This window comes from Sciurus vulgaris, assembly GCF_902686455.1.
Source record: "Sciurus vulgaris genome assembly, chromosome: 3".
NCBI lineage: Eukaryota > Metazoa > Chordata > Mammalia > Rodentia > Sciuridae > Sciurus > Sciurus vulgaris.
In genome coordinates, this window is record NC_136463.1 from 6,070,275 (window position 1) to 6,097,010 (window position 26,736).

Below are 26,736 nucleotides of genomic sequence, written 5' to 3' on the forward strand. Positions count from 1 at the left end.
GGGCTCCTCCCACCGCACAGCCTGGCGGAGTCTCTCCGACCCAGTTCTCCTGAGTACCACGAGGGTCCGAAGGACAAGGTTGGGGTCGGGGATGCCACCACCCAAGACCGACGACTTCGTGCGGACGGAGGAGCGGGTCAGGCCAAGCGCGCACCAGCGCTGCGATCCCGAAGGGGGCCGGAGCGCGGCGGGGAGGAGGGGCGGGGCAGGCGGAGCTCTCCTGGCGCGAAGGTGGCAGTTTGGCAGGCGTCCCGCTCGGCCCCACGCGGGGAAGCGGCCGGCGCGGGAGCGTGGTGCGGGGGCCGGCAGGGGGCGCTGGCGAGCCGCCCCGCGTCGCGCCGGGAGATGAGCTCAGCGGCGGCCGCGCAGCGCTTGGGACGGGCGCGCGCTCCGTGGCCGCCGGAGTCCCCGGGCACGCGGGCGCGGTGCCGGCCCGGCAGGTGGGTCCCCAGGTCGAGTCGCCGCTCGCGCGGGCGGGACACCACAGGGCGGGCTCGGCCGCTCGCCCTGCGTAGCGGGGAAAGGCGCTCCGGGTTGGGGGAGGCTGGCGACGTCTGGACCCCTAAGGTCCCTTCCTCTGGCCAGAGGGGAGGCACTGAGTCCAGAGAGGGGATGCCTCATTCCGCTCCCGGTTTATGAGAAAGGATCGGAATGCGCACGGAAATAGGAGTCCCGATGGGGGACTGGGTAGGGCCAGGTTTCTGCCACTCGGGAGGCCAGTTTAACCAGTCGGTTCCGGGCGGAAGCTGGTCGGGACAGTGGGAGCTCGGGCTCCGAGTGGCAGGGGCGGCCGACACCTGCGGGGTGAGTTTTGAGGTTTGAGGACGACTCTGGCGAAAGCTGAGGGAGAAGGTTGGGAGAGAGCTCGGACCCCGCTGCCCTAGAGCCGTCCGCAGCTCTGAGCTCTCATTCTGGTCACTCGCTCGCAAGGCCGGTTTATATGGGCAAGTCTAGCATCCACTTACCCACACCCCCAGCTCACAACGCTTCCCCCTAATCTTCCTCACTATCGACCAAGAACAACCAGCCTCCTGCTGGGACTGGCGGGTGCGTGCGTTCACCCTTCATCTCTCCTCTTGGGTAATCCCAGAAGCCTAGGGTTTCCTAAACTGAGCAGCAGGTGCCTGGCTGGTGCCCAGTCTCCGCCAGAAGCAGGCTTGGTGGGCTCTCAGCCAACCACTGAATGCCATGGACCGCTCAGTTGCACCTGTCCCAAGCACTGGCTGACCCGCCCAGGGCCAGAAGGACCAGGAACCCTGGGCCCTGTGCTCCGCACCTGAGTCCTCTCCCTTTGCGTCTTCTCAGGTGCTGTCATTAATCCCAGGCCATTCAAGAGCTGCTGGGGCTGAATGGTCATGGGGGAGGCCAGTAGAGAGGAGTATAAAATCCAATCTTTTGATGCAGAGACCCAGCAGCTGCTGAAGACAGCACTCAAAGGTGAGCACGAGATTCCACCTGACTGGGGCGGGAGCTGCAGAGAAGGGGCTGAGCCCTAGGGCCAGGGAATGTCCATCCCTCTCCCTTCACTCTTTGAGGAGTCACAATCTAACTCTCGACCTGGAAGATAAGCTACATTAGAGCTAATATTTGGGAAAATGATTCAGAGTCCTCTCTCAGACTGTAAAGCTTTATTTATTTATTTATTTTGAAGTACCAATGAAAGAGGAGAGCAGTTCCTGCCTTTTAATCCTTTGTATTTGATTTGCTGGGTTCTGCATTGCTGCAGCCAGCTCTTTTGGTATACGGGGCTGCCTGACTTGGATTAGAGGATAGAAAACATTGCTTGGCAGAGGAGATACATAGTCACTGTGTCCAGAAACTTTCCTTCTATAGCCTTCAAGACAGAAGTGTGACCCAACTTACAATTAGCTGTACCCATCACATGGCTAGGCAAAGCCTGTGGAAAGGCCCTGCATACCCACATGTCAGGGGCTGTGTGTGAATCCTAAGAACTCTCTCGCTTTTTTTTTTTTTTTCTTTGCAACTGATTAACCCAAGGGTGTTTTACCACTGAAGTTCATCCCCAGCCCTTTCCTTAGATTTTAAGACAGGAGCTAAGTTGCCCAGGCTGGCCTCAAACTTATGATCCTTCTGCCTTATCTCCGAGTAGTTGGGATTACAGGTGTGCATCACTATTGCACCTGGCTAAAAGAAAACTTTCTTCTGTGAAATTGCTGTAGACAGCTTAGTGTTCAGTGTTCCTTTCTCAATCTAGTACCAGGAAAAAATGTGTCCCAAGAAGTTTTTGCTTTGATAGGTCTCTGCCAGCTACATAACTCTCCCAGTTTTCTCTTTGGGCAATCAGGGGTCTTACGGCTCGAGCTGCTCCTAGGAGTGGCTACTTACCCCCCTCTGTAGGTGTTCTCCTTTGTGGTGCTAGGGATCAAAGCCGAGGCCTTCTGCATGCTAGGCAAGTTCTGTATGGCAGAGCTTCCCCTCAGCCTCTCCTTCATCTCTCTAAATTTAATCATATAATGTCAATGCCCTACTGTAAACATCTCAAATCCCTCTTGGGAGCAGATGGAGGCAAATGTGATGAGCAGGCAGCTCTAGACTCCCCTCCTATCTTTACCTAGATCCAGGCGCTGTGGACTTGGAGAAAGTGGCCAATGTGATTGTGGACCATTCTCTGCAGGACTGTGTGTTCAGCAAGGAAGCAGGACGCATGTGCTACGCCATCATTCAGGTTGGGGGGTTGGCAGAGGAAAGGGAGCCGCTTTGAGGAAGGTCCTCAGTAGTGGGAAGAGGCTGCCAGCAGGACAGAGATACAAAGAGCATTAGCTCAAGGGCAGAGAGAGCTATAGGATAGGTGGGGTGACGCAGCACTGCCCCTGCCCCTGCGCCTCACCACCCTCTCCCTGGCTCACAGGCAGAGAGTAAACAAGCAGGCCAAAGTGTCTTCCGCCGTGGACTCCTCAACCGGCTGCAGCAGGAGTACCAAGCCCGGGAGCAGCTGAGGGCACGCTCCCTGCAGGGCTGGGTCTGCTTTGTCACCTTTATCTGCAACATCTTTGACTACCTGAGGGTGAGGCCCCAGCCACCCTGTGAGGCAGAGATGACCTGCTCCCAAGTTTGAATTGCTCCCCGTGGTCACTAATGCTGCCACTGTCCCCTCCTCTCCCTCCACAGGTGAACAACATGCCCATGATGGCCCTGGTGAACCCCGTCTATGATTGCCTCTTCCGGTTGGCCCAGCCTGACAGTCTGAGCAGGGAGGAGGAGGTGGGTAGCCTTGGCAGGGAAGGCTTGAAGGGTATCACTTCTGGGCAGGAGCCTGGTGGGGGCAATTAAGGCCTGGTTTAGTTACATGACAAGCTGCTGGGTCTGGAATTTATCCAGAACAGACAGCAGCCAAAACTGACTGGCTCAGCAGCTTCTCCCCAGTAGGAAAGCCAAGCTATGATAGGAATGGTGACAGCCACAGCTAGCTGAGGGTACAGATGGCCTAGAAACAAAACCAGGTCAGGCAGTCAGGGGGAAGCAGAGAAGTAGAGTTAAGCAGCAGTTTGGAGAACAGGTGAGCTACCTGGCCAGATGTTCTAGGAAAGGCTTTGAACTTGTTTCCTTTTTGGGGGGAACCAGGGATTGAACCCAGTGGCACCCACTGAGCCACATCACCAGCCCTATTTTGTTTTTAGAGACAGGGTCTCACTGAGTTGCTTAGTGCCTTGCTGCTGCTGAGGCTGGCTTGATCCTCCTGTCTCCACCTCCTGAGCCACTGGGATCACAGGTGTGCGCCTGGCCATCTGTTTCCTTTTATGTAACCTGTGGGTAATATGCTGGGAGGTGTGAAGATGAAGAACTAGAATGAGGGACCAGGCATGGGGGCTTGACAGTCAGCAAGCAATGCCACTCCAGTATGAGAGACAGGCCCTGCCCAGGCTCACTAGGGATTTCCTGCTACCTCTGCAGGTGGATTGCTTGGTGCTGCAGCTGCACCGGGTTGGGGAGCAGCTGGAGAAGATGAATGGACAGCGCATGGATGAGCTCTTTGTCCTGATCCGGGATGGCTTCCTGCTCCCAACAGGCCTCAGCTCCCTGGCCCAGCTGCTGCTACTAGAGATCATTGAGTTCCGGGCAGCTGGCTGGAAGACCACGCCGGCTGCCCACAAGTATTACTACAGTGAAGTTTCTGACTAGGTTTGGCTCTGTGCTTGCTCACTGCAGCACTGGTCTTTACTCCACTCCCAAGATGGTAAGATAGCTGCCTCTTCCAAAGGCTTTTCCTTTGTAGACTTCCACATCTCCCTGCTTATGCCATGGTCCTCCCATTCCCTTCCCCCACTCAGAGGTTGGGGGGGACACCAAATAGATCTGCTCTCCCTGCTCAAGACTGACCCCCTTTCCCCACAGCTCAACCAGCTTCTCTCCTATCATCTTCCAACTGGGTCAGTCACAGAAGGGCAACTCCTAACTATTGTACCCTACGATAACTGGTGCAACATTACCTTTGTGCCTCAGTTTCCCCATCTGTAAAATGGGTAACCACAGACATCAGTAGGATGCTTTGGGATATTGAGGAGCACAGAGCACAACTCACTGCAGAAACTGCTTTTTATACATTTTTGTATAAAAACCACTGTGGAAACAAGCCTATATCCTCCAGTAAGTTTTAATGAATGGTAGTTCTTATATAATGTGTTACACTAGTTAAGATTAAAGATTTTCTAATAAATAGTTTCTGACGCAAAAATTGCTTCCTTTCATAGCATCTAAAGGCCCACTCCAAGATGAGAGAAGAGAAGACCAGGGCCTGAGTTCTTGGAGAAAATCCCTAAGTTGACATGATCCCTCTTTACAAAGAGATGGGGCAAGGAGAGCCAGTTCTAGCCCAAAAAAAGATGATCAGTAGGCAAAGAAAGTCCTGCTTCATAAAGGAACTACATCCTTAACCATAGCTACTCTTCAACAGAACAGTGGCTCATGAGGCTTTTTGTGGCAGAGGCCCTGGGCTCCACTGGGAACCTTTCCTCTCCCTCTACCACCAACGGTAGTGGGCCAGGGCTCGGTTCGCCTCGGCCATCTTGTGCATGTCATGTTTCCTCTTGATCACGGGGCCCTGGTTGTGAAAGGCTTGCAGCAGCTCATGTGACAGCTTCTCTGGCATCAGTGTCCGCCGGTGCTTATTCTTTCGGCATTCAGTGATCATCCACTTCATGGCTAGGAAGCGGCGACGTCGGTCAGCTAGGGGCACAGGGACCTATGTGAGGAGACAGGACACAGGTTGCCATGGCTGGGGACTCCTGCCTCTCAAAGCCCTAAGGAATGGCTCTGTGTTTTCTCTAGACTAGCACAGTAAGGTTCCTTTGAGCCTCCCTCATCTTGGATGACTGCAGGGTAGCAGACATGAGGGGCTCAGCCAACCTCACCAAATATTGGCCTTTCCCCCTCCTAAACGGAAGCTCTTTGCCAAGTTGATACAAGCACCAATGGGAAAGCACCCTGTTTGCTGGGTAATGTAGCCACGTCAGACCAAGAGTAGGTACTGTGTACAGAATCATTTGCCAAGCTCTATGTGCCAGAGAGTAAAGGTGCAAAGAGAAACTTCCTTATGGAGTTTATACTGAAAAAGGCTAAGACAAGAAATCTTTCAAATACCAATCGAAGATTACTAAATCCTATGCTCAAGATGCTTAGTTCAGTCCAACTAACAGTGATGAACCATTAGTTATGGGTCATGCACTATGTTAAGTACTAGTGTATAACTTTACGATATAAATATAGTCCCTCACCAAGAGAAATATATGATTTAGGACATACAGGATGCTAGACAGGAGGCAGGAGGGATGGGCTCCCAGAAGATGTTATTTAGCTACTTTTCTCTTCCTTTTCCATCTTCCACTTACAGAAGTAAAGCAAGTAGGTCCTGATGGTCTCCAGTCTAGAGAGCTATCAATCTTGGCCCAACTTTGGGCCCTCCCCTGCATCATTTTTTTTTTTTTTTTTTTTTTTTTGCTGGGGTGGGTGGTGTTACTGGGTATGGAACCCAGGGCCTCATGAATGCGAATAAACAAGCACTCTTCCACTGAGCTTCAGTCCCAGCCCTTCACCCCCACTGTTTCCCAAGTGGGCTGCCCTGCTTTTTGCCAGACGACTCACCTGGTAGAAATGGCCACCCTTGAGGATGGGTACCAGCCCAATTACAGGTTCACAGTTTTTCAGTGCCTGATGGAAGATGGTGTAGGGATTGCGTTCAATGGTAGCCTGTTCCTCTCCAGAAGCAGCATGGTACTTCTCAAACTGCTTCCTTTTCACACATTCCAAAGTCTGCAAAAGGAGTGGAAGAGGTTGCCCCAGGCTTCCTCCAGAGTTGGCCCAGCTCAGCTAGTACCTTGCCCCTTACTCCACCACTCAGTTCTATGTCAGTGCAGCTCCTCCCTCATCATATCCAACACAAAGTTCTTAAGTGCCTCCTTCTTTTGCTAGACTAGAACAGAAAGTGGGCTGAGATTTGTGATGTGGCAGGGAATGGCAGTTGTTGACTCCTGCAGGACTTCATTGAAGCCCCAACCCACATACATTACAGGGGAGTTAATTTTAACAAAAGGCATATATATCCATTCTCTATTGTTTTTGAGTACCAGGGATTGAACCCAGGAGTGCTTAATCAGTGAGGCACATCTCCACCCCCACTCACTTTTTAAAATGTTTTGAGACAGGGTCTCACTAAGTTGCTTTGGGTCTCCAACTGTCCTCCTGATTCACTGGGGTTAAAGGCATGTGACACCATACCTGGCCTATTCAATTTTTAAACTAACTAAAAGAACCAAGCACAATACAAAACTTGAGGAGAAAAATAACAGAGGAGGAACTATTTACCTGGTTCATGAGAGACCTGGCCAGTACTTTGTTTCCTCCTTTCATCATCATGTTGGTGAATTTACTTCAAGGAGAAAAGCAACAAGTTTAGTTTTCTAAGGCTGTATCATGGAATCCTTGCTGGAGGCCCTCCCTGGGATAGGCCCAGTCTGTGGAACAAGAGTTTCTATCTAACCTGATCACCGGGTCTGCAAACACAGAGCTTGTTTTCGTCGCTGGGGCAGCTTTGATGAGCTGAGTTTTCTTGAGCTCCTGGTCGTATTTCTCCTCCTCGGTGAGCTCAGCCACAGGCTTGCGGTAATGTTCCTTGTCAATTAGGGGATCCCTGAATTCAGGACCATAGCGACTCCACCTCACCTGGGTTTGCCTGAGAGCGGAAAGCAGAGGAGGCAGGCACAAGCTGACTCCACAAGTGAATAAGCTTGACTTAACAATAGGCATGTGTGCCAACCCGCCAACGAGGCTGAGCAGCACGGAAGCCGCAAGCTATACCTGAAAGTAATAATTCTGGCTCTTGTCCCAGAAGGTAGGAGGAGCTCCCCCAAACAGACCAGGAAAGCCTAGTCAAATGCTAACAGTGCAAACAGGCTCCCGCCAATTCATCTCTCCCCGCACCTCCAGCAGCTCAGCTCTAAGCTCTTTGAAAAGGGCCGCACTTCCATCTCCGCATTTCAACCCTCCATAGCCCGACCTCTCAGCCAAGGGGCAGTCACTAAGTCTTCAGATTGGCCCAAGGTTACGCAGCCGGTTAAGAGGCTTGATCCTGGAGCAGCGCTCTCTCCAGAGCCCAGCCTGGTCTGCCCGTGGTTCCCTTCTTTCCCCGCAGGTCCCTTCGTGAAGACCCAAGCGGTGCTCCCAGCTGCCCGCAGCCCTCTTACCCTAGAAGCGGACAGACAGCACGCAGCACGCCCGGCGCCAAGCCCGACCAGCCCCGCAGAGCCCTCAGTGCGGGGGCAGCCATCTTGCCCGGCTACGAGGACCTCACGAGGACTGTCCTCGGCGCGCCTGAGCTACTGACGGGAGAAGGGAAAAGACGCCAGAGGGTCCTAAAACTGCATTTCATCCCACTGATCTGCGCACAAGAGTCTTTCACCCCAAGGGCCAAAAAGAAGAACCAAAGAGACACTCGTGGTCCCAATACCCGTCGCAGTCTGGCGCGGCCCTCAGTAACAGCGCCCCCTCCTCTCAGGCCCCCATGCAGGCCCCGCCCCGGTTCAGCCCGTACAGACTCTCGCGAGGTTTGAGGCCGCGGGGTCGGCCCGGGCGGCTGCAATATGGCGGAGGCGGAAGGGGAGAGCCTGGAGTCTTGGCTGAGTGAGTAACCGCGGCCGCTTCTGCCTGTCCTCGAGCCGCCGAGCGGTCCCTCTTCTCACCCCACGTCCCTTCCCCGGGCTCCACGGCGGCGCCACCTGGCAGCTCGCGCCCGGTCGACCCCTTAGCGAGCGTCCGGCGATCACGCCCCTTCGCGAGCAGGGGGCCCTTCCCTGCAGCGCGTCTTCCAGCTCCGGCGCGCGGCGGCGGCAGCTTTGGGCCCTGCCTGGGGAGAGTGGCAAGCAAGTTCTCGGGTTTGACAGTCCTTGGCGCTTTGGAGCTGGTGGTGGGCCCGCTGGCGAGTGTGACTCTGGGGTTCTTGCGCTCCGGTCCCGGAGGAAGGGAAAAAGCTGCGGATTTGAGCTGAAGCTCCGGGGAGTGATGGGTGCTGCCGGCGGTACACAGCCTGGCAGCCTCAAAATCTTGACCGTGGAGAACTGACAGCTTGGCTCAGGCAGAATGCTTGAAGTGGGAGTAATTTTCCAAAGAGCGACGATAGACAGCATGGTTTGTTAAACCGACGTTGGGATCCCCTCACACGCACACGCTTGATCGTAACACTCTCTTGAGTAAAGCGGAGAAGCATGTAGCCAAAGTGATGTATTGCTGTAATTGCTAATTCACATTGCTCTGAAGGAATCAGGGTTAACCTTCTTAGCAGGCAGTGTTCTGCTGAAGGGTTAACAAGTGAACTTTCCTAAGAGCTAGACCCTCTGGGGGTCTCTGAGTAGAACAGGTATCGAACAGGATAAGACAGGAACATGCTGATATACTGCCTGTGCAGTGTGCCTTACTGAGTAGTCTCTAAGTCCTTGAGGGTGATGGCTGTTGCCTCGAATTGCCTGACCTTTCTTCTTTTTTAAAAAAAATATTTTTTTTTTTTTTGTTGATGTGCCTTTAGTTTTATTTATATACTTATTTGTATGCGGTGCTGACAATAGAACCCAGGGCCTCTCACATGCCAGGCAAGAGCTCTACCACTGAGCCACAACCCCAGCCCCTGCCTGACCCTTATTAAGAAACCCATTTCAAGAGGTAGAACCTAGGCTTTAACAGAAGCACATCCCAAAAGGGAGAAAAGTAAAATTACATTTGCAAAGCCAGCTGTTGAAGGCAGATCTCCAAGCCTTCAGTATACGTGGAACTCGATGGAGCTCAAAGTGCTGTATAGATATTCATTGAAATTGTTTACAGGTATCCCAGCAAAACATTCTGCTGTCAGAGTTTCTCAAAAAGAGAACACCCTGACTCCAATCAAACTACCTGCCTAGAATCATACTACAGGATTTCACAGTGGAATTGGTTTGATTCAGATTTGGAGAGGAGGGATACTGGGAATTTGAATGGAAAATGATCCAACAAGGAGACGGAATTTAAGCTAAGCCTTAAAGAATGGGAAAAATTGGCTAAGAAAGCACTGGATGATTCTGGGTGCATGGTGCACATCTGTAACCCCAGTAATTCAGGAGGCTGAGGCAGGAAGATCACAAGTTTGAAGCCAACCTGAACTACTTAGGAAGACCCTGTCTCAAAAAAACTGGGTATGGTGGCACATGCTTGTAATCCCAGCAATTTAGGACGCTGAGGCAGGCTAGCTTCCAAGGCTAGCTTCAGCAACTTAGTGAGAAGCCCCTAAGCAACTTAGACCCTGTCTGTATATAAAAAAATAACAAAAAAAAACTGGAGATGTAGCTCAGTGGTAGAGCATTTCTAGGTTCAATCTCCAGGACCAAAAAAAGAAAAAGCGGGGGGTGGAACGGCATGGTGCAAGAGGGAGCCAGCCTGTTTGGGGGACATAGTTGTGTAGGTGTTTGACTGGCTCAGGCAATAAGCTGTTACAGGGACATGGTGAGAGATCAAACTGGGGAATTAGGACCAGATTCTGGAAGATTGGGCATTTCAGACCAAGAAGTTATCAGGTCCCTTACTCCTCTGGTACCTAATGACATCAGTGTGTTAGGACAATTGATGTAGGAGCTTAACATACAATGTGTTAGAACAGAAGTTCAAAAAACAAGTAAGAATTAAGAAGGTAGGCTAGTGTCAGGGATAAGAATAAAGTTTTAAAAGACATTAGGCCATGTATGGTGGTGCCACCTGAAATCCCAGCAACTCGAAAGACTGAGGCAGGTGGGTTGCAAGTTTGAGGGCAGACTCAGCAATTTAGCGGGACCTGTCTCAAAAAATAAAAAGGGCTGTGGATGTAGCTCAGTGGTAGAGCACCTGGATTCAATCCCCAGTACCACAAAAAAAATGACATTGAGAAAGAAGGGACCCCAAGACTGGTGTAAATGGATGAGGAAAGGCAAGGAATCAACAGTAGGGTTTGAAGCCTGGGTGTGAGGGAGTAGGGGCCAAACTTATCCCCACCCCCAGTACTGATGTTTGAACCCAGGGCCTCATATGCTAGTCAAGCAGTCTAGTGCTGAGCTATGTCCCTGGGCTCCCTGTTGCTTTTTTTTTTTTTTCCCCCCCTAATGATGGTACTGGGGATTGAACCCAGGGGGGTGCTCTATCATGGAGCTACATTCCCAGTCCTTATTTTAAAAGTTTCTTTAAAATTTTGAGACAGGTTGTGGCTAAATAGCCAAGGCTGGCCTGGAACATTCTATTCTCCCACCTCAGTCCCCTGAGTAGCTGAGAGTATAGGCATATGTCAACAAATAAGCTTTTGAATAGTGGCACCAGTTAGAAAAAATGAATCAGAAGGAATGAGTTTGCTTTTCGACTCATCTTTGTACCAAATTGGCACTTGTAATTATTTACTGTCTTGTCAGATTTTCCTTTTTCTCATATATTAAGTCCAAAGAGCACAACTTCCTCAAGCGTAGCTCTGTGTCTTGTACTTCTATAGACCCTCTGTGTCTCTGTGCTATTTATTCATTTTCTCTGGATGTCTAAAAAACAAGAGTTTCTGCTGTGTTTCAAGACCCAACACTGCAGTTCATCTTTTTTTTTTTTAACTTTTGTAGTTGTAGATGGACAGAATGCCTTCATTTTATTTATTTATTTGTATGTGATGCTGAGATTCAAACCCAGGGTCTCACACATGCTAGGCGAGCATTCCACCACTGAGCCACAACCCTAACCCTGCAATTCATCCTTGATCCCTTTCCAGTCTCACTTATTTCTAAGTCATTGCTGTATGGAACTTGGCTTTCCTGGATTATCTGAGCCATGTTGGGATGGGGTACTCTGCGCTCCTGTCTCCATCCTTATGTGACCTTTTGAATTCCCAAGAGAGTCAAGACTAACAATGGAATTAAGGTGAAAATGAGAGCAGGAAATCTAAAGGCACAGAGACAAAAGAGAATGAGACAGGCCTTCACCAGAGACCTGAAAATAGAAACCGTGAGTCAGAACAGAGCCCCAGAAGGACGGCTCTAGAAGGCAGGGTCTGCATTGAAGTCTTCACTGTCACCCCTGCCAGATGAAAGAAAATGCTAAGTGGGTGGAAGGGCTTGTCCCTCTGCTGGAGGAGCAGTGGGAACTTGGAGAGCTGGCGTCACCCAGCGTCATCTCCAGCTGTTTCTCCCAGCTTCTGTGGTGACAGGTGTACCATCTGAGGTACTGGGGAGCTGTAACAGACACTGGAAAGTGGCACTGACCATGGCTCCAACCAGGGCTTTTTGCAGCATGTGCAGGCAGAGTGTTCCCTGAAGATTCCCAGTAGGAATGTCTTAAGGGAAGGGAGATTCTTAGAGGAGTGAACACAGTGAAAAGTAGGCAGGAGTGTTTCCGGAGGCAGCCAGGCTCTAGGGAATGGAGCAGGCCTGGAAAGTGTGCGGTCCTTTGGTGATTACCCGTTGTTTATGGGATGGAGACCACAGTTTACTGTTTGGAAGACACTTTTCCCTTTGTGAACAGTGCAAGCATGTGGGATGATCTTTTACCATCAGGTTTGTGACTCTTCCCAAAATGATAAAAGTGTGGGGGGGAGGGGAGTCGACTCCTCAGACCTTCTTATTTTTAAATCCTCCAGCTTCTTGGTGTTATATGAAAACTTGAAAGGATCTGAGATGTAGGGATTAAGAAGCAAGTCACACTAACACTTGAGAAGATGTCAGACAAGAGGTGGGGAGTCAGGCTTTCTTGGGAAGGTGATAGCTAGAGGTTGGCTGTGGCAGCCTGTGCAGGATTGCTAGGCTTTTCTTTCCAAATGACTACCCTCAATTAAATTAATTTTCCTTCAGCTGGATGTGATCTTGGTGTATGCCTGCAATTCCAGTGACTCTGGAGGCTGAGGTAAGAGGATGGCAAGATCCAGGTCAGCCTCAGCAACTTATAAGGCCCTAAGCAATTTAGCGAGACCCTGTCTCAAAATAAAAAGGACTGGCCAGGCGAGGTGGTGCACATCTGTAATCCCAGTGGCTCCAGAGGCTGAGGCAGGAGGATTGCCAGTTCAAAGCCAGCCTTAGCAACTTACTGAGACCCTGTCTCAAAATAAAGGGCTGGCGATGTGACTCCATGATTAAGTGCCTTTGGGTTTAATAGCTGGTACCAAAAAATAAAAAGGACTAGGGATGTGGCTCAGTGGAGAGCACCCCTTTAGGGGTTCAATCCCAGTACCAAAAAAAAAAAAAAAAAAAAAATTTCCTTTCCGGACATTTTGAAGGGCTTCTAATTTTCTTTCGAGAGCAAACCACCTTCTTTTCCTCTAAACACAAACTTTATTTTATTAATTTATATACTGGAGTTTGAATCTAGGGCCTCTAGTCTGTCCCCACCCCCTTTTCTTTCCCTCCCTCCCTCCCTCCCTCCCTCCCTTCCTTCCTTCCTTCCTTCCTTCCTTCCTTCCCTCCCTCCCTCCCTCCCTCCCTCCCTTTCTCGACTCAGCTGGGGGTTTTCAAACTAAGAAAACACCCACAAACTGGCATGGTAATCCCAGCTATTGAGGAGAAGAGGCAGGAGGATCACAAAATTGTGGCCAGCCTACATAATTTAGCAAGGGCTGGGATGCACCTCTGTGGTCCGGTCCCTAATATGGAAAAAAACAAACAAAAACAATGAAGACTGCAGTCATGAGAAATCAGAATGCGGAAATTTTTAATAGCATCCCTTGTTGGGAGGAGTGTCACTTGGTACAGGAGGAATAAGGATGTTTTAAGGGCTTGTACCTCTCAGTCTCACATTTGTCTTCTGAGCCTGGAGTCCTAAATTTAGCAAACAGCTTGAGAATTCTTTCTGTAAAAGGCAGACTCCAGATCTGAGTCAGAGATAGGAATCCATTTAAGCACCCTCAACTGGGCCATCCTCTATAAGCATGGATCCCAAGGCTAAGGAGGAGGAGGACCCAAACCAAATATTACTGAATTTTGTACTTAGCACTGGGATTTTCAACCCTCAATGACCTCGCCTCAGAGAACTCTCTAGCATTTGTCTTTGCATATTATCCTGACAGGCCATTTAAACCTGAGCGTGCTGAATACTGGAGCTAAGATTCTGTTTGTGTGGTCCCAGGGAGAGACTACACAGTGGCTGGTACTTACTAGGGGCTCATTAAGTATTGTTGGCCTGACAGTAATGAATATTGTGTGCAGTGTAAAAAACATTTAAACTGGGCTAGGGATGTAGCTCAGTGGGAAAGTGTGTGCCTAGCATGCTTGAGGCTCTGGGTTTGAGCCTCAGTACTGCCCCCTACCCAAAAGTTTAAACTATTAAGTAAGGTTAGTTTTGAAAATGTTTTTTTTTCCCCCCTCTGGGCAGTGGGGTGCGGGTGGGTAGTACCAGGGATTGAAGTCTGAGGTGTGGCTTCAAAAGTGTTTTTGAAGGATCTGTAGAAAATACTTATATTTTAAGTTGGGTGCAGTTGTGCGTGCCTGTAATCTCAGTAGCTGGGGAGGCTGAGGCAGGAAGATTACAAGTCAAGTTTGAAGCCAGCCTCATCAGTTTAACAAGACTATAAGCAACTTAGAGAGACCCTGCTTCAAAATTTAAAAAGGCCAGGGAAGTAGCTCAGTGGTAAAGTGCCCTTGGGTTCAATTCCCAGTACTAAAAACAAAAAACTCACGTTTTTTTAGTCTAGTCCAGTCCAACTTTAGTTTCTCCAGGAAACACTTATTGGCATCCCTACTTAAGTGAACACTTAGTTCATTTTTATGTAGCTGGAATTGTCTGTATGTGTTATATTTGCCTATTTTGTAAAGGTATTATTTATTTGTAAATATTTTAATCATTTGTGTTTATCCTTTGGATCCCAGTAAGCTCCATGAAGTTGAGGATTTTTTTTTTTTTTTTTTTTTTTTTTTTTTGCGGTACTGGGGATCGAACTCAGGGCCTTGTGCTTGCAAGGCAAACACTCTACCAGCTGAGCTATCTCCCCAGCCCTTGAGGATTTTTTTTCTCTTTCAAGTGTGACTTCCAAAATACTGGGCAGAGAACAGGATTTGTATTTGCTGCTTGACTGAACTATTGAGGCTTCTCTATGAGACAAGAAATTTGGAAGCAAACTCTTCTTGGTGCCTAAAAATTGTGAAGAAAATCTGTCATGTCCTCCTTGCTCTTCTTAACTGTTGCCCTTTGTTCTGTCCCAAGATAAAGCTACTAATCCTTCCAACCGCCAGGAAGACTGGGAATACATAATTGGCTTCTGTGATCAGATCAACAAAGAGCTTGAAGGGTGAGTCTCAGCATTGTTAGGGACAGGTGAGAAAGCTGACAGGAAAAGCTGGCCAGGTGAGCCCATGTTAGTGCACTGACTATGGTCTGCTTGTCCCCTAGGCCCCAGATTGCTGTCCGACTGCTAGCCCACAAGATCCAGTCTCCACAGGAATGGGAGGCTGTGCAGGCCCTGACGGTAGGTTTTCACTCCGAGTTGACAGCAGAGGCTCCTCACTTGCATGAACCTTTCTTTCCTCATGTATCCATTGGGCCCTCTCTGGTTGTCCTCAGGGCTCATGCCCAAAGGCCAGCAGAAAATCGTTGATACAGACTAGATATATCTAGAACATGTTCAGGCAGCCAGTCCACAAGTGTGCATGCCACTGGGCCAAGCCCTGTGGCTTTAAAGATGACGGAGGTGCCACCCCTAGCAGCATATCCACACAGTTAGTGTGAGAGGGAGAGCTGCCAAGGGAGGGAACCCAGAGCCAGGGCCTTGAATCCAGCACGGGACTCAGAAAGTCTTCTGCAAGTCTTGACAGTTAAGAGTTGCCCAGCTGAAGAAAAATGAAGTGAGCATAGTGTGTTCTGCAGCTGAAAATAATGCCTGTACCTTTGGAGGTGTCACCTTGGCAGGTGCAGCCTCTGGCTGATCTCAGTGTTTATTGAGACTATAGAGAAACTTAGGACAAGGTGCACTGCATATCACTCCAGTACCTCTCATTCCCTAAACCAGAAAGCAGTGAATTCAGAGGAACCCAGGATCCCCCCAACTTCATTCAGATCCTGAAGAGGCAGGTGCTTCAGAGGGTGCTTGAAGGCCCACGTACACCCGTCTATCATAGCCACTTAAAATAGTGATTTTTTTTGCTGGATGTGGTACACGCCTGTAGTCCTAGCAATTCAGGAGGCTGAAACAGAAGGATTGCAAATTTGAGGCCAGCATCACCAACTTAGTGAGATCCTAAGCAACCAAGCAAGACCCTGTGGCTCAGTGGTTAATTGCCCCCGGGTTCAATATTCAGTACCAAAAAAAAAAAAAATGTGATTTGCAAGGTGGGTACTCCCCCCCAACCCCCAACCCCCAGCCAAAGAAACCTTTGGCAGGATCTAGAGATGTTTTTAGTTGTTAGGGGTTTGGGGATGCTACTGGCATCTAGCAGGTAGAGGTAAGGAGTGCTGCTAAATATCCTAGAATGCACAAGACAGTCTGTACAGCAGTGACCAGTCCAAAATGTCAACCAGACTACACTTGAGAAATCCTGCTTTAAAGAAACAGCCAAGAAAAGAAGCCCCAGGCTGCAGGGGTCACACTCCTCCATGTAACAGCAAGTACTGGTGGCCATGGGCAGCACAGGAATGCATAAATGGAGGGTTGGGGAAGGGAAAACATTTTGTCATCTTAATTGGAGATAGCAGGATTTAAACATTATCTTTGACCCCCCCCAAAAAATGTTAGCTTGTGGAAAGGATTTTGGACACTGAGAGAAACTTAAATGTCTCTGAACCCGTTTTCCTCGTCTTTAACACACAAGGAGTGTGTTTGAGGAAGGCACCTTCCAGGTCTGGCAGCCAGGCTGTCTTGGTGTCTGGGGCTCAGTGTTTCTTACTGTAGCCCCTGTGTAGCTGCCCGAGCACAGCTGCTATTTGAGGGCCGCATTGCTGGTAAGTGATCCTGGGGCTTGACCTTCACTGTTCCCCAGGGCAGAGTGCCCACTTCTTAAGAAGAGCTCCTTCACCTGGGAGTGTTTCCTTAGCACCATCTGGGTGGCAGCAGTCCAGGTGGTGCCTGAGCCCAGAGCCACCATCACCAAGTGCCTCTCCTCTTTGTGGCTACAGGTATTGGAGGCGTGTATGAAGAACTGTGGGAGGAGATTTCATAACGAAGTAGGAAAGTTCCGGTTTTTAAATGAGTTAATCAAAGTCGTCTCTCCAAAGGTCAGTTGATGGTAGTTTCCTCCCTTCTCAGGACTTCTTTTCTCTTTCTCCCCATCTTCCATCTTACTTTCTCTGCTCAGCAAACATCTCCATGGGGCTAATCCTCCATGTCCTGTCCTTGTAGAGGTAGGCCCTGTAGTTATCAGGATGATCCAACAGGCACATGGCTGGCAGCCTCTTCTGACATGCTCCCAGTCTAAATGCAGCAGGCGGTGTGGCAGCAGTTGTGCATATGCCCAAGAAGATGGTCCTGGCATTGAGGAACTGCATATTCTGAACACACAACAGTTGTGGCTCCTCTAACTTGTCTTACAGGGATATGAGGAGCTGACTGCCCTCATTGCTCAACTGACCAGATTCGATCGCCTACCTCCCACTTAAAGCAGAGGGAATGGTTTTTCATGCAATGGCATTCTTGTGAAGATAAAATGCAATTGCTAGATATGGTGGTGCATGCCTACAATCCCAGTAACTTGGGAGGTGGAGGCAGGAGAATTGCAAGTTCCAGGCCAATCTCAGCAGCTTAGAGAGACCCTGTCTCAAAATAAAAAATAGAAAGGGCTAGGGGTAGAACTCAGTGGTGAAACAACCCTGGGTTCAATTCCCAGTACTGCAGAAAAAAAGATAAAATGCAATGTTTCGGTAGCTTGTATGTGGGACTACAGTGACAAGCTCCTGGCTCCCCAACTAGCTACGGATTGCCCAGATGGATACAGCCATGCCATAGGGGGGTCCCTCCCCTCCCCTCCCCTGTTTTGTCACACATTTTCACACCTGCTGGGTTTGAGTAGGCTTGGGGACTATAACTAATGTGTGACCATGTTGTTGCTGTGAAAAGAGCCTAACTCTTTGCCTCCAAATTATAATTACTCGGTTCTCCCATTTCCTTTTGCCTCCTAGTACCTGGGGGACAGGGTGTCTGAAAAAGTGAAGACCAAGGTCATCGAGTTGCTTTACAGCTGGACAATGGCCCTGCCGGAAGAAGCAAAGATCAAAGATGCCTACCATATGTTGAAGAGACAGGGTATGTATCTACCTTCCCCTAGACTCAAGGTGACCCTGGAAGACTGGGAAGAAGACGACGACAAAGAGAAAGAAATGTTTCAGGTCCCCAAACTCATTGTCTTCCCCCTTCCAAAGCGAGTGGGGCATTTGTTGCCAGAGCAGGGGTCATCTGGGGTTATGGTGAGCTAAGGTGTGACAAGCCACTCTATCTCCTGCTCACCTTATAGGTCTTAATCATTTTGATGTGGCCTTGATATGTGAGGAGCAGTGGGGATAATGGTGACTGTATCCTAGTACATGCTCTGCTGCTTGTGTCCCCTTTCAGGCATTGTACAGTCTGACCCATCAATCCCCATGGACAGGACGCTGATCCCTTCTCCACCACCTCGTCCCAAAAATCCCGTTTTTGATGATGAGGAGAAATCCAAGGTAATGAACATTCTGGACGTTGGGCTCTCAGCAGTGGTAGCAGGTGGAAACTTTTGCCTTGGTGCTGTGGGGAGCTCTGGGTTCTCCCTGGTCCACAGTGGATGCAGTGCTGATTTTGCCTTCATGTTCATTATCCTTCTCCTCCAGCTTTTAGCCAAACTGCTGAAAAGCAAAAACCCAGATGACCTGCAGGAGGCCAATAAGCTCATCAAATCCATGGTGAAGGAAGTGAGTGGTCCCTGGTCCTCTGGGTGTGGGGTGGAGGAGCGGTGGCCACAGAGCAGAAATCTTCCCTGGGACAATTAGGCCATTTTCCCTCTGCCAGCAGCCCTCACCTGGAGCAACTAGAAGGAGTAGAGAGGAAAGACAAGTGGGTGGAGATGCTGGGAGTGGGTTTGTCACTCTAAAAGTGTGACTATGGGGTGGGTTCTGAGGCTTGTGGTCCCAGGAACCATGCACTGGGCATGGCCTCTATGCGCCATAGGGTAGACTGTTAGGCTCTCCTCTTGACAGTGGGAAGACGGGCTGTGTGAGCCTGTTCTCTCCTGGACCCTCTTGGTTGAGGCAGGATGAGGCTCGCATCCAGAAGGTGACCAAGCGCCTGCACACCCTGGAGGAGGTCCACAACAGCGTGAAGCTGCTCCATGAGATGCTGCTGCACTATAGCCAGGAGCACTCGTCGGAGGCAGACAGAGAACTCATGAAGGTAGGCCACCATCCCCTGGGGCTGTCCTATCAAGGGCACACTAGCCATTCATGGGCCTGTTTATCTGGGTGACAGCAGGGAAGTGGAGTGTGGAGTCCCTGCTTTACACATGACATCAGCTAATGTGCACTAGGTGGAAAAGCTGGAAGTGACCTGAGTCTGCCTCTGGAGACAGCAGCCTGGGTGCTCAGCCCTGCACTCTTTTTTCCTTACTGTCTTGGGGACATTTGGACAGAGGGGCTCCCTTGGGATGCTAATGCTAATGTTGTGGCCCAAGCTGAGGCTGGGTAGACATTGTGAATTCTGAGGACATATCCCAGGCTGGAAGGCAGGAAGGGCTTGTTTCAGTAGCCAGTGGAGGCTAGCTGCAGAAGGACGTGCATTTTGGTCCCTGCTCGTAACTGTCCCTAGCACTTTGGGGAGCCCTATATTCTGGGTACAGCCTCTGAAGCAGAGGATTCCTAAGGGCTACTATTGTTGTAACTTTGTCCAAATCTCTCTAGGAGCTGTTTGATCGGTGTGAGAACAAGAGACGGACATTATTTAAACTAGCCAGTGAGACAGAGGACAACGACAATAGTTTGGGTGAGTGAAAAGGAAAGTAATTTAGCAATGATGAACCAGGAATTTGAGTAACTAACCAGGAGTGAAGAGTTTCTCTCTTCTGCTCTAGGGGACATCCTGCAGGCCAGTGACAACCTCTCCCGAGTTATCAACTCTTATAAAACAATTATCGAAGGGCAGGTCATCAATGGTGAGGTGACCACCTCAACGATGCCTGACTCTGAAGGTAAAATGTTTTGGTTCCCCATTCTGGGCACTCTCCTGATAGTCCCAGGGAGCCCTAGGGTACAGGTTGACCACATGCAACCCACAGCACTTGAGGGAATTCTAAGCCCCTCTAAGTGGGCCTCCAGCTTCCCAGAGGTCTGGGGAGATAAGTGGGGATTCCCTATCTGCCTTACCAGTGTGTTCCCTGGAAGAAGTGCCATTGAATTAGGCCAGAGGCTAGAGTGTCAGCTGTTACACCCAGGGTCCTGCTCCTGCTGCACAGCCATTAGATGATTTGATTATTCTTATTTCCCTCCTGTTGACCCATCCAGGAAACAGCCACTGCAGTAACCAAGGCACTCTCATCGACCTAGCTGAGTTGGATATACCTAACAATTCATCCCCAGTGTTGGCCCCAGCACCTGCCCCGCCACCCTCAGGCATTCCTGTCCTTCCTCCACCCCCTCAGACCTCTGGAACTTCTCGAAGTCGCTCAGCTAGCCAGGCCGAAGCTCCCCCAGGGCCCAACAGCACAAGCAACACCCTTTCCTTGCTAGATGAGGAGCTGCTTTGCTTGGGTATGTTCTGGATGGCTGCTATATGAAACTTTGCCTGGTGGTCCCTTAAAAAAAGGCATATGCAATCAAGAGACCCAGAGTCTCTGGTGTGTATCAGTTGAGTTCAGTGTCCCTGGAGGCCACCAGGGCTATCTCCCCAGTGAATTCTGGGGTGGACCTGGCGCACTTGGAGCTTGCTCTTCTATTCTCTTCCTAGGAGACCTTTCATATCTACACACAAGAAAGGAAAGGGATCCCTTCTTCTCATCTTTCCTCTAGAGCTGGTACTTGGGCCCAGAGCCTCTTCTCATCCCCTGTTCTTTATATTCTCAGGCCTCACTGACCCAGCCCCTACTGCTCCCCCCAAAGAATCAACTGGAAACAGCCAGTGGCACATGTTCCAGGTAGGGGCGTATTCCTGGTGACATCACTGAAGTGTGAGGGACACTCACTTATCAGTATTCTCTATCCCGACCTGTGCTCCGTTGTACTTAGCGGGAGCCTGGCCGTCCTAACCCTCCAGAGCACTGCCCTCTGCAGCTGGAAACATGTTTTTTCCAAGTACTTGTCTCTGGCCCTGTCCTTGGAGGGCACCAGGTCCAGCAGGCTGTGATAGGGTGCGGGGTAAGGTGTCCTTGCCACTAGCAGCAGGCCCTCCCAGCCCTTTGCTCACCCATCATTTCTCTTGCACAGAATGAACAACCCAACCTGGACTTCTTCTGCCCCAGACCAGGGCCTGCTGTCTGCTGCTCCTCAGATGGGACCCTGCTCCTGTCCTCAGCCCCTGCCTCGAGCACCTCCCAAGCTCCACTGCCACCTCCCTTTCCATCTCCCATGGTCCCTGCCAGTGTACCTGCCCCCAGTGCAGGCTCCTTCATGTTCTCTTCTGGACTCACCCTAGCTTTGACTCCAAAGGTTGAACCTGTGGCCCCCGAAAGCCATGGCTCAGCACTGGGTGACAGCACCCTGCACCACCTGGATGCCCTCGATCAGCTTCTGGAAGAGGCCAAAGTGTAACGAGTGGGAAAAGAGGTGGGGTGGCTGAGGTTGGGCCTGGTGTACGCAGCCAGCAGTAACCTCAGAGGGACTGGGGTCCTTTTGGGTTCCATCCATCAGAGCTGGATACTTAGATGTCGGGTGGCTAGCCATTGCTGTCCTGGAGGTCCTTAGTAAGGGGTTGGCCCAGCAGCTCTGGCCCACGCTGATTTACTTTCTTTCCTGCTTCCCAGGACCTCAGGCTTAGTGAAACCTGCCTCCTCCTGCTTTTCCTCTGGAACCACTGTTTCTCCACTGCTCCCCACCTCCACCCCAGCCAAGCCTCTTCTGACCTTCTCACCTGGGCCAGGCAGTCCTCTCTTCCAGCCACCAGCCTTCCAGTCCCAGGGCAGCCCCATGAAGGGGCCTGAGCTCTCCCTGACCAGTGTCCACGTGCCCCTGGAATCGATCAAGCCTAGTAGGTGTTGGAAATGGGAGATGGGGCTCACAGCCATGGTGTTAGAGAGCGTGGCGTGTGTGTGTGCGCGCGCACGATCAAAAGTCCTTGGAGCCAAGTGTCTGCTTTCCTCCTATTTCTTGACTTGTTTGTTGCAACTGTGTGATCTCAGGCCCCACTCAACACAGGGCCTTTCTCTCATCACACTCACATGCCATCTTCTTGCAGGCAGTGCCCTTCCTGTAACAGCCTATGATAAAAATGGCTTCCGCATCCTCTTCCACTTTGCCAAGGAGTGCCCGCCTGGACGGCCTGATGTGCTGGTGGTGGTGGTGTCCATGCTGAATACAGCTCCCTTGCCAGTCAAGAGCATTGTGTTGCAGGCTGCAGTGCCCAAGGTACACCTGGACCCTTGTGTCTTCAGGTCAAAATCACTTGTCTTGAACTTGTACCTTGAGGGCCTCTTGGTAGCCAGTAGATGGCAGTATGTGTATATCCACGGGGACCAAACTGGGTTCTATCTTGGGCTCCTGCGAACTTTGTTCAGAGAAGCTTCTCTTCATTTTCAGTCAATGAAAGTGAAGTTGCAGCCACCCTCTGGGACAGAACTCTCTCCATTTAGTCCCATCCAACCACCTGCAGCCATCACCCAGGTCATGCTGCTAGCCAATCCAATGAAGGTGAGTAGGGGAGAACCTAAGGGTCTCAGCTACCCCAAATTAGGATCTTGAGGCAACCTCCCAACCTGCAGCGTGTCACCTACAGCGTTAACCCCTCCCTTTGCTGCAGGATAAGTGTCTGAGTGTGGGTGGACATGGTGGGAACAGGAACTGTCCCTCTAGCATAGAGGACCATGAGAGGGTAGCAGGGAAGAAGGCATCCTGCCAAGGGGCTCCCTGGCCTGGATCTCACCTGCTGCCCTCTGTCACAGGAGAAGGTGCGGCTTCGGTATAGGCTGACCTTCGCCCTGGGGGAGCAGCTCAGCACAGAGGTGGGCGAGGTGGACCAGTTCCCTCCTGTGGAGCAGTGGGGGAGCCTATGACTCCAGAGGACGCTGTGATCTCTACTATGAAGCCAGGCAGGCTGCTCTGAGACGGAGAGGGCTCCAGTCCACTTACTGACGGCAATGCTTGTAGCTTTGACATGGAACAGGGGCGATTCTGCTGGGACCCAAGCTGCGGCTGTGATAATCTCTCCTTCTTGGGCCCCTAAAAGGACCTGTTTTTATATACCTGTGTGACTTGAAGTGGCCATATACTGTCAGGGGTGGGGAGTGGCCCCTGGCTTCACTGCTATCCTGGGAACATGGGCTCCAGGCCTGGAGTAGGTTTTCCCTGTTTTTACTGGCATTCCCTGATGCCTGGGGGTGGGTTCTAAAGAGGTGTCTGGGCTGCCTCAAGAATCAGGTCCTCACTCTGCAGAGGCTTGATTTGAGAGGCTGCTAACTTCTGCTTCCCCTGCTGGCAGGCTCTGTTGCCACCCTCAATGAGGTGGGCAAGGCCAGTGGTCCAGTGAGGAGCTGTAGCACTCCAGGTGGGCAGCAGGAACCTGCAGTGGCCACTGAATGAGTTGTATGCTCATCCCTGGCAGTGGCAGATTGTCCTGTGAACATCTCAGCAGGACGTGGAACCCAGCCTAGCAGAAACAACTTGGCCTCGTCACAGCCTCAACTAGGGATAGGAAGGAAAATTGAAGAGAACCAGTGTTTCCCCTTCAAAAGCAGGTACTGGAGCTTTCTGGGGAGAGTGTATCTCCTGCCATGCAGACAGGCCATCCTACTCACTACCTCTTGCTTGGCATGAAATAAACTGCTGTCCTTCCCTTAGAATCTCTGAAGGGGAGGACAACTCCCCCCCACACACACCCTCTGCGTCGTCCTGCTTTGGCCTTCCCCTCTTTCCACTAGATGGTGTGTGGTGTGGCACCCATGGGTGGACCCAAGAGGCCTCAGGGTCAGGCACATTGCACTAGATTTATGTCCTTGTGTGCTGCACAGAAGCCCCCAATGTCCCCCAGCTGTGAAGGGATACTGTCAGCAAAATGTTGGGTCTGGAGGTGATGAGATGAGAGCCATGCTTGAACCAAGTCACCAGACCCTATTGCTTCAACAGTGCTCAGTCCCAGCTGCTCCTGGGCCAGGGACATTAAGCCTCACAAGGCAACAGGAAACTGCCACCAGCTGCCACAGAAGCTGGGAAAGGTCAAACAGCTCAATTGGACAGGCTCAGCTATCCAGCATCTGTGGGGAATGGAAGGTGGCAGGAGCTGCTGCATCCCTGATCCCTTTGCCCCGCACCAAGCTTCCTTGCTATGTATCCAGAGGTCATCTCACCTGTTCCTCCCCTGACTGTAGCAGGCAGGTTCCACTGCTTCATCAGGACAGGTCAAAATGAATCCTTTTCACCACTTAAGGAATAAATCCAAGAGCTTTTCAAAGACTGGCTGCTACAGCCCTAGGAATGTCCATGGGATCATTCTGTGGACATGTACATTTATAATATGCTTTAGACATTAAAATTATGAGTGTAACTCATTACTATTGAGGTCTACTTCATGGCAAAAAAGCTCTACTGGATGTACCAACTCCACTGCCCTTGTTTTGCTGCATGTTGAATAAAACCATTTTCACCCTACCTGGAATCTTTCTAATACAGACACCAAAACCCTGGCGGGAAAGTCCCAACAATGAATCCCAAACATAGGTAGGTACATGGGCTATGTTGGAATTGTCTGTGTTAAAAAAAACCCACAAAGTTGGATGATGGAGTTTTCCAGATGATCTGAAGTAAGGCAAAATCTCAGAAGCATAAGTAAAACACCAAGGGATCTTGTTTGAATTTCCAGTCACAGGCAGAAGGACACCACACTCACTGTTCCTAACCTGGGGTGGCTTCTTGGAAGGAAATGAGGGAAGACAGTTCTGTGTCAAAGAGAACATAAGCCAGGCACAATGGCATGTACCTGGTCCCAACTACTTGGGAGGGTAAGGCAGGAATCCTTTGAGCCAAGGAATTTAGGGCCAGTCTGAGCAACATAGCAAGACCAACCTCAAGAATGAAAGAACATAAGCATTTTCTTCATATTTGTTACCTCAGGTTCAGAATAGACAGAAATTCCCTGGCTGCATCATAAGAACATGCCTTATATTTGCAAAAGAGAACATTTAATTATTTTTTAAAATCTATATACATTGCCATATAAAGTTAAACATGCTGCTGGTCTCAGCTGACCTCAAGAACCTTCCAACGAGCCTTCTCTTATAATCGCCCGAGCAAGATTCCGTGCCAGAGCAAGTCTCAGCATTTCCACCTTAGTGGTCTCTATATCGTCGTCCTGAAAAGCAGAGAGGCACCATGAGGCACAGAATGCCTTTCTCAATGGTCCCAGAGATGCACAGAGTAAGAGCAGTGTGGGAGGGCCACAATGCAGTTGATCAACAACAGGGAAAACACATGGACCATTACCTCCTAAAAATTTGCACACCAGTTACAAGTTAAGCAAAAACCAAGAGGCACATGCATTAGACCAGTGTTTTGGGAGGGCAGGGGAGGGAACGCCAGGCAGCTATTTCCCATCTTCACTGTGGAACCATCGACCTGGAAGCTAAACTGACCTGCAGTCGCTGGGCATCAGGGTCTGCACGCTCTGGCTTCCCTGAGGTCAAGTCCTCCAGGCATCGCATCAGCTCATATGTTTGTTCAGCTGAGAAAATCACCTGGGAGAGAGAAGATGCTTCACTTAGCTGCTCTCCAGCCAAGGCCAGAGAAAGTTCACCCTCCATGACTTTGAGAGAAGTGCTTTGGATGTGGAGCCTGGGAGGACGCAGCAGCTTCCGAGTCAGATTTTCAGCCCTCTAAGCCCTCTAGTCAGGCCCTGGGCAGAGAACTGTTAGTGAATAGCTGTAGTCATCTCAAAGTAGTTTTTTCTGGAGTGAATATTGTATTTGTAGCATGGGTGCTTGGGGAGAATATGCAGGCAAACAACTACTTTGGAGAAGCATGAGTATGGGCAATAACTACAGAACTAAGCTGTCAGGAATTATAAAAGGCAGAAGGAGCTCAAGCCTTACCTGTTTCTGTTCCAAAAGTGGGAGGGCATCTGTGAGCAGAGTCATCCAGAAAGATCGGGGCGCGATCTGGGAAGTCATCAGAGACAGCAGGAGAGATGCGGCATCTCCAAAGCGCTTCTCCCCATATAGTCGGTGGAACTCTCGGTATTTTCCTATAGGGAGGAGGGAGCACCAGGTTACCCGCAAGCTCCCCTAGTTAGCACCCAGGTGACACATATGTAGATCACTCTGGCCTCAAAGGAGAGGCACCACTCCACAGAGTAGGGAGAAGTTTCCAGAGCTGTCTCTAAACTCACAGACCAATGATAAACCCAGAAGTTCCAAAACACAGGCTTTGAAGAGTTTCCAAGAGCCAAATGTGGGAGACTGTCAGGTATCAAAATAAGTCGAGAGTCCTGGATTACAACAGATAAACACTCCACACATCTGCAGTCCTACAGGTTAAAGAATAAACAGGAGGGAACACTTCTTTACGGTAAGACACCAGCTAATACACAGGAGCAACAATCTCTGAAGACAGAAGTGTGGTGAGGAGGACAACGTTCAACTCACCCAAAGCATCTCCCCACCAATCACTAACTCAAAGGGGAAGAGTATGTCACGGGAGCCACCCAGCCAACTCTACGTTAGCCACATGCTCAGAACACCACCAACAGTAAGGGAGCTGACACCATTTACAACATCTCAGTGGCATTCCTGCCTCAAACACCACTGAATCTAATCATGAGGAAAAATCTGATAAACACAAACCGAGGACATTATACAAGGGGTGGGCCTGAGTCTTCAAAAATATTAAGATGAAGCTGGGCGCAGTGAGGCACTCCTGTAGTCCCAGTTACTCAGAAGGCTGACAGCAGAACCACAAGTCAGAGGTCAGCCCCAGCAACCCAGCAAAACCCTATCACAAAAAAGAAATTTTTTAAAGCACTGGGGATATAGTTCAGTGTGAAGTGCTCCTGGACTCAATACCCAGTGCCCCCACACACACCAAAAAAGAGAGATGAAGATGAAGAAGCACAAAGAAGCTGGGTGGCACATGTCTGTAACCCCAGAGACTTGGGACGCAGATCAGAAGTTCAAGGCTGGCCTGAGCAGCTTA

The 26,736-nt window shown here is 50.3% G+C and overlaps 4 protein-coding genes across 14 annotated transcripts in view; 2 read left to right on the forward strand and 2 right to left on the reverse strand.

Annotated features, from left to right (window-relative positions):
* Positions 1-29: 29 nt before the first annotated feature.
* MIF4GD (MIF4G domain containing) lies at positions 30-4,677 on the forward strand. Of its 4 annotated transcripts, none has more exons than XM_079135391.1 (6): positions 30-136; positions 1,306-1,437; positions 2,577-2,686; positions 2,870-3,025; positions 3,130-3,222; positions 3,913-4,677. In XM_079135391.1, the coding sequence occupies exons 2-6, from the start codon at positions 1,350-1,352 to the stop codon at positions 4,138-4,140; spliced, it is 675 nt and encodes a 224-aa protein (XP_078991517.1). In that variant the 5' UTR covers positions 30-136; positions 1,306-1,349; the 3' UTR covers positions 4,141-4,677. The 4 variants fall into 4 exon arrangements, with proteins under 4 accessions (XP_078991517.1, XP_078991515.1, XP_078991516.1 ...); XM_079135389.1 differs by lacking the exon at positions 30-136 and adding an exon at positions 310-440; XM_079135390.1 differs by lacking the exon at positions 30-136 and adding an exon at positions 461-804.
* On the reverse strand, positions 4,597-8,041 carry MRPS7 (mitochondrial ribosomal protein S7). 5 transcript variants are annotated; one of them, XM_079135385.1, is made up of 6 exons: positions 7,946-8,041; positions 7,698-7,832; positions 6,995-7,219; positions 6,820-6,883; positions 6,100-6,267; positions 4,597-5,200 (listed from the first exon to the last, which is right to left on the reverse strand). In XM_079135385.1, the coding sequence occupies exons 2-6, from the start codon at positions 7,778-7,780 to the stop codon at positions 4,979-4,981; spliced, it is 762 nt and encodes a 253-aa protein (XP_078991511.1). In that variant the 5' UTR covers positions 7,781-7,832; positions 7,946-8,041; the 3' UTR covers positions 4,597-4,978. The 5 variants fall into 5 exon arrangements, with proteins under 5 accessions (XP_078991511.1, XP_078991512.1, XP_078991513.1 ...); XM_079135386.1 differs by having other exon boundaries at positions 7,698-7,829; positions 7,946-8,024; XM_079135387.1 differs by lacking the exon at positions 7,946-8,041 and having other exon boundaries at positions 6,995-7,186; positions 7,698-7,939.
* On the forward strand, positions 8,006-24,102 carry GGA3 (golgi associated, gamma adaptin ear containing, ARF binding protein 3). 4 transcript variants are annotated; one of them, XR_013763052.1, is made up of 18 exons: positions 8,006-8,133; positions 14,665-14,749; positions 14,851-14,926; positions 16,570-16,668; positions 17,569-17,692; positions 17,999-18,102; positions 18,250-18,330; positions 18,671-18,808; positions 19,312-19,393; positions 19,482-19,598; positions 19,912-20,157; positions 20,470-20,540; positions 20,830-21,149; positions 21,366-21,589; positions 21,797-21,966; positions 22,138-22,248; positions 23,159-23,291; positions 23,680-24,102. XR_013763052.1 is itself a non-coding variant. In XM_079135381.1 (17 exons), exons 1-17 carry the CDS (start codon positions 8,094-8,096, stop codon positions 23,174-23,176), a joined length of 2,106 nt encoding a protein of 701 aa, XP_078991507.1. In that variant the 5' UTR covers positions 8,006-8,093; the 3' UTR covers positions 23,177-24,102. The 4 variants fall into 4 exon arrangements, 3 of the variants coding, with proteins under 3 accessions (XP_078991507.1, XP_078991506.1, XP_078991508.1); XM_079135381.1 differs by having other exon boundaries at positions 23,159-24,102; XM_079135380.1 differs by having other exon boundaries at positions 8,007-8,133; positions 22,500-24,102.
* Positions 24,103-24,689: 587 nt separating this feature from the next.
* The window catches only part of NUP85 (nucleoporin 85), a 30,848-nt gene continuing 28,801 nt past the window's right edge, over positions 24,690-26,736 (reverse strand). The window contains exons 17-19 of the mRNA XM_079135383.1: positions 25,638-25,789; positions 25,182-25,283; positions 24,690-24,901 (exon numbers count right to left, since the gene is read on the reverse strand). Of these exons, the coding sequence (XP_078991509.1) occupies positions 24,800-24,901; positions 25,182-25,283; positions 25,638-25,789 (356 nt within the window). The 3' untranslated portion in view covers positions 24,690-24,799. The remainder of the gene's footprint in view (positions 24,902-25,181; positions 25,284-25,637; positions 25,790-26,736) is intronic.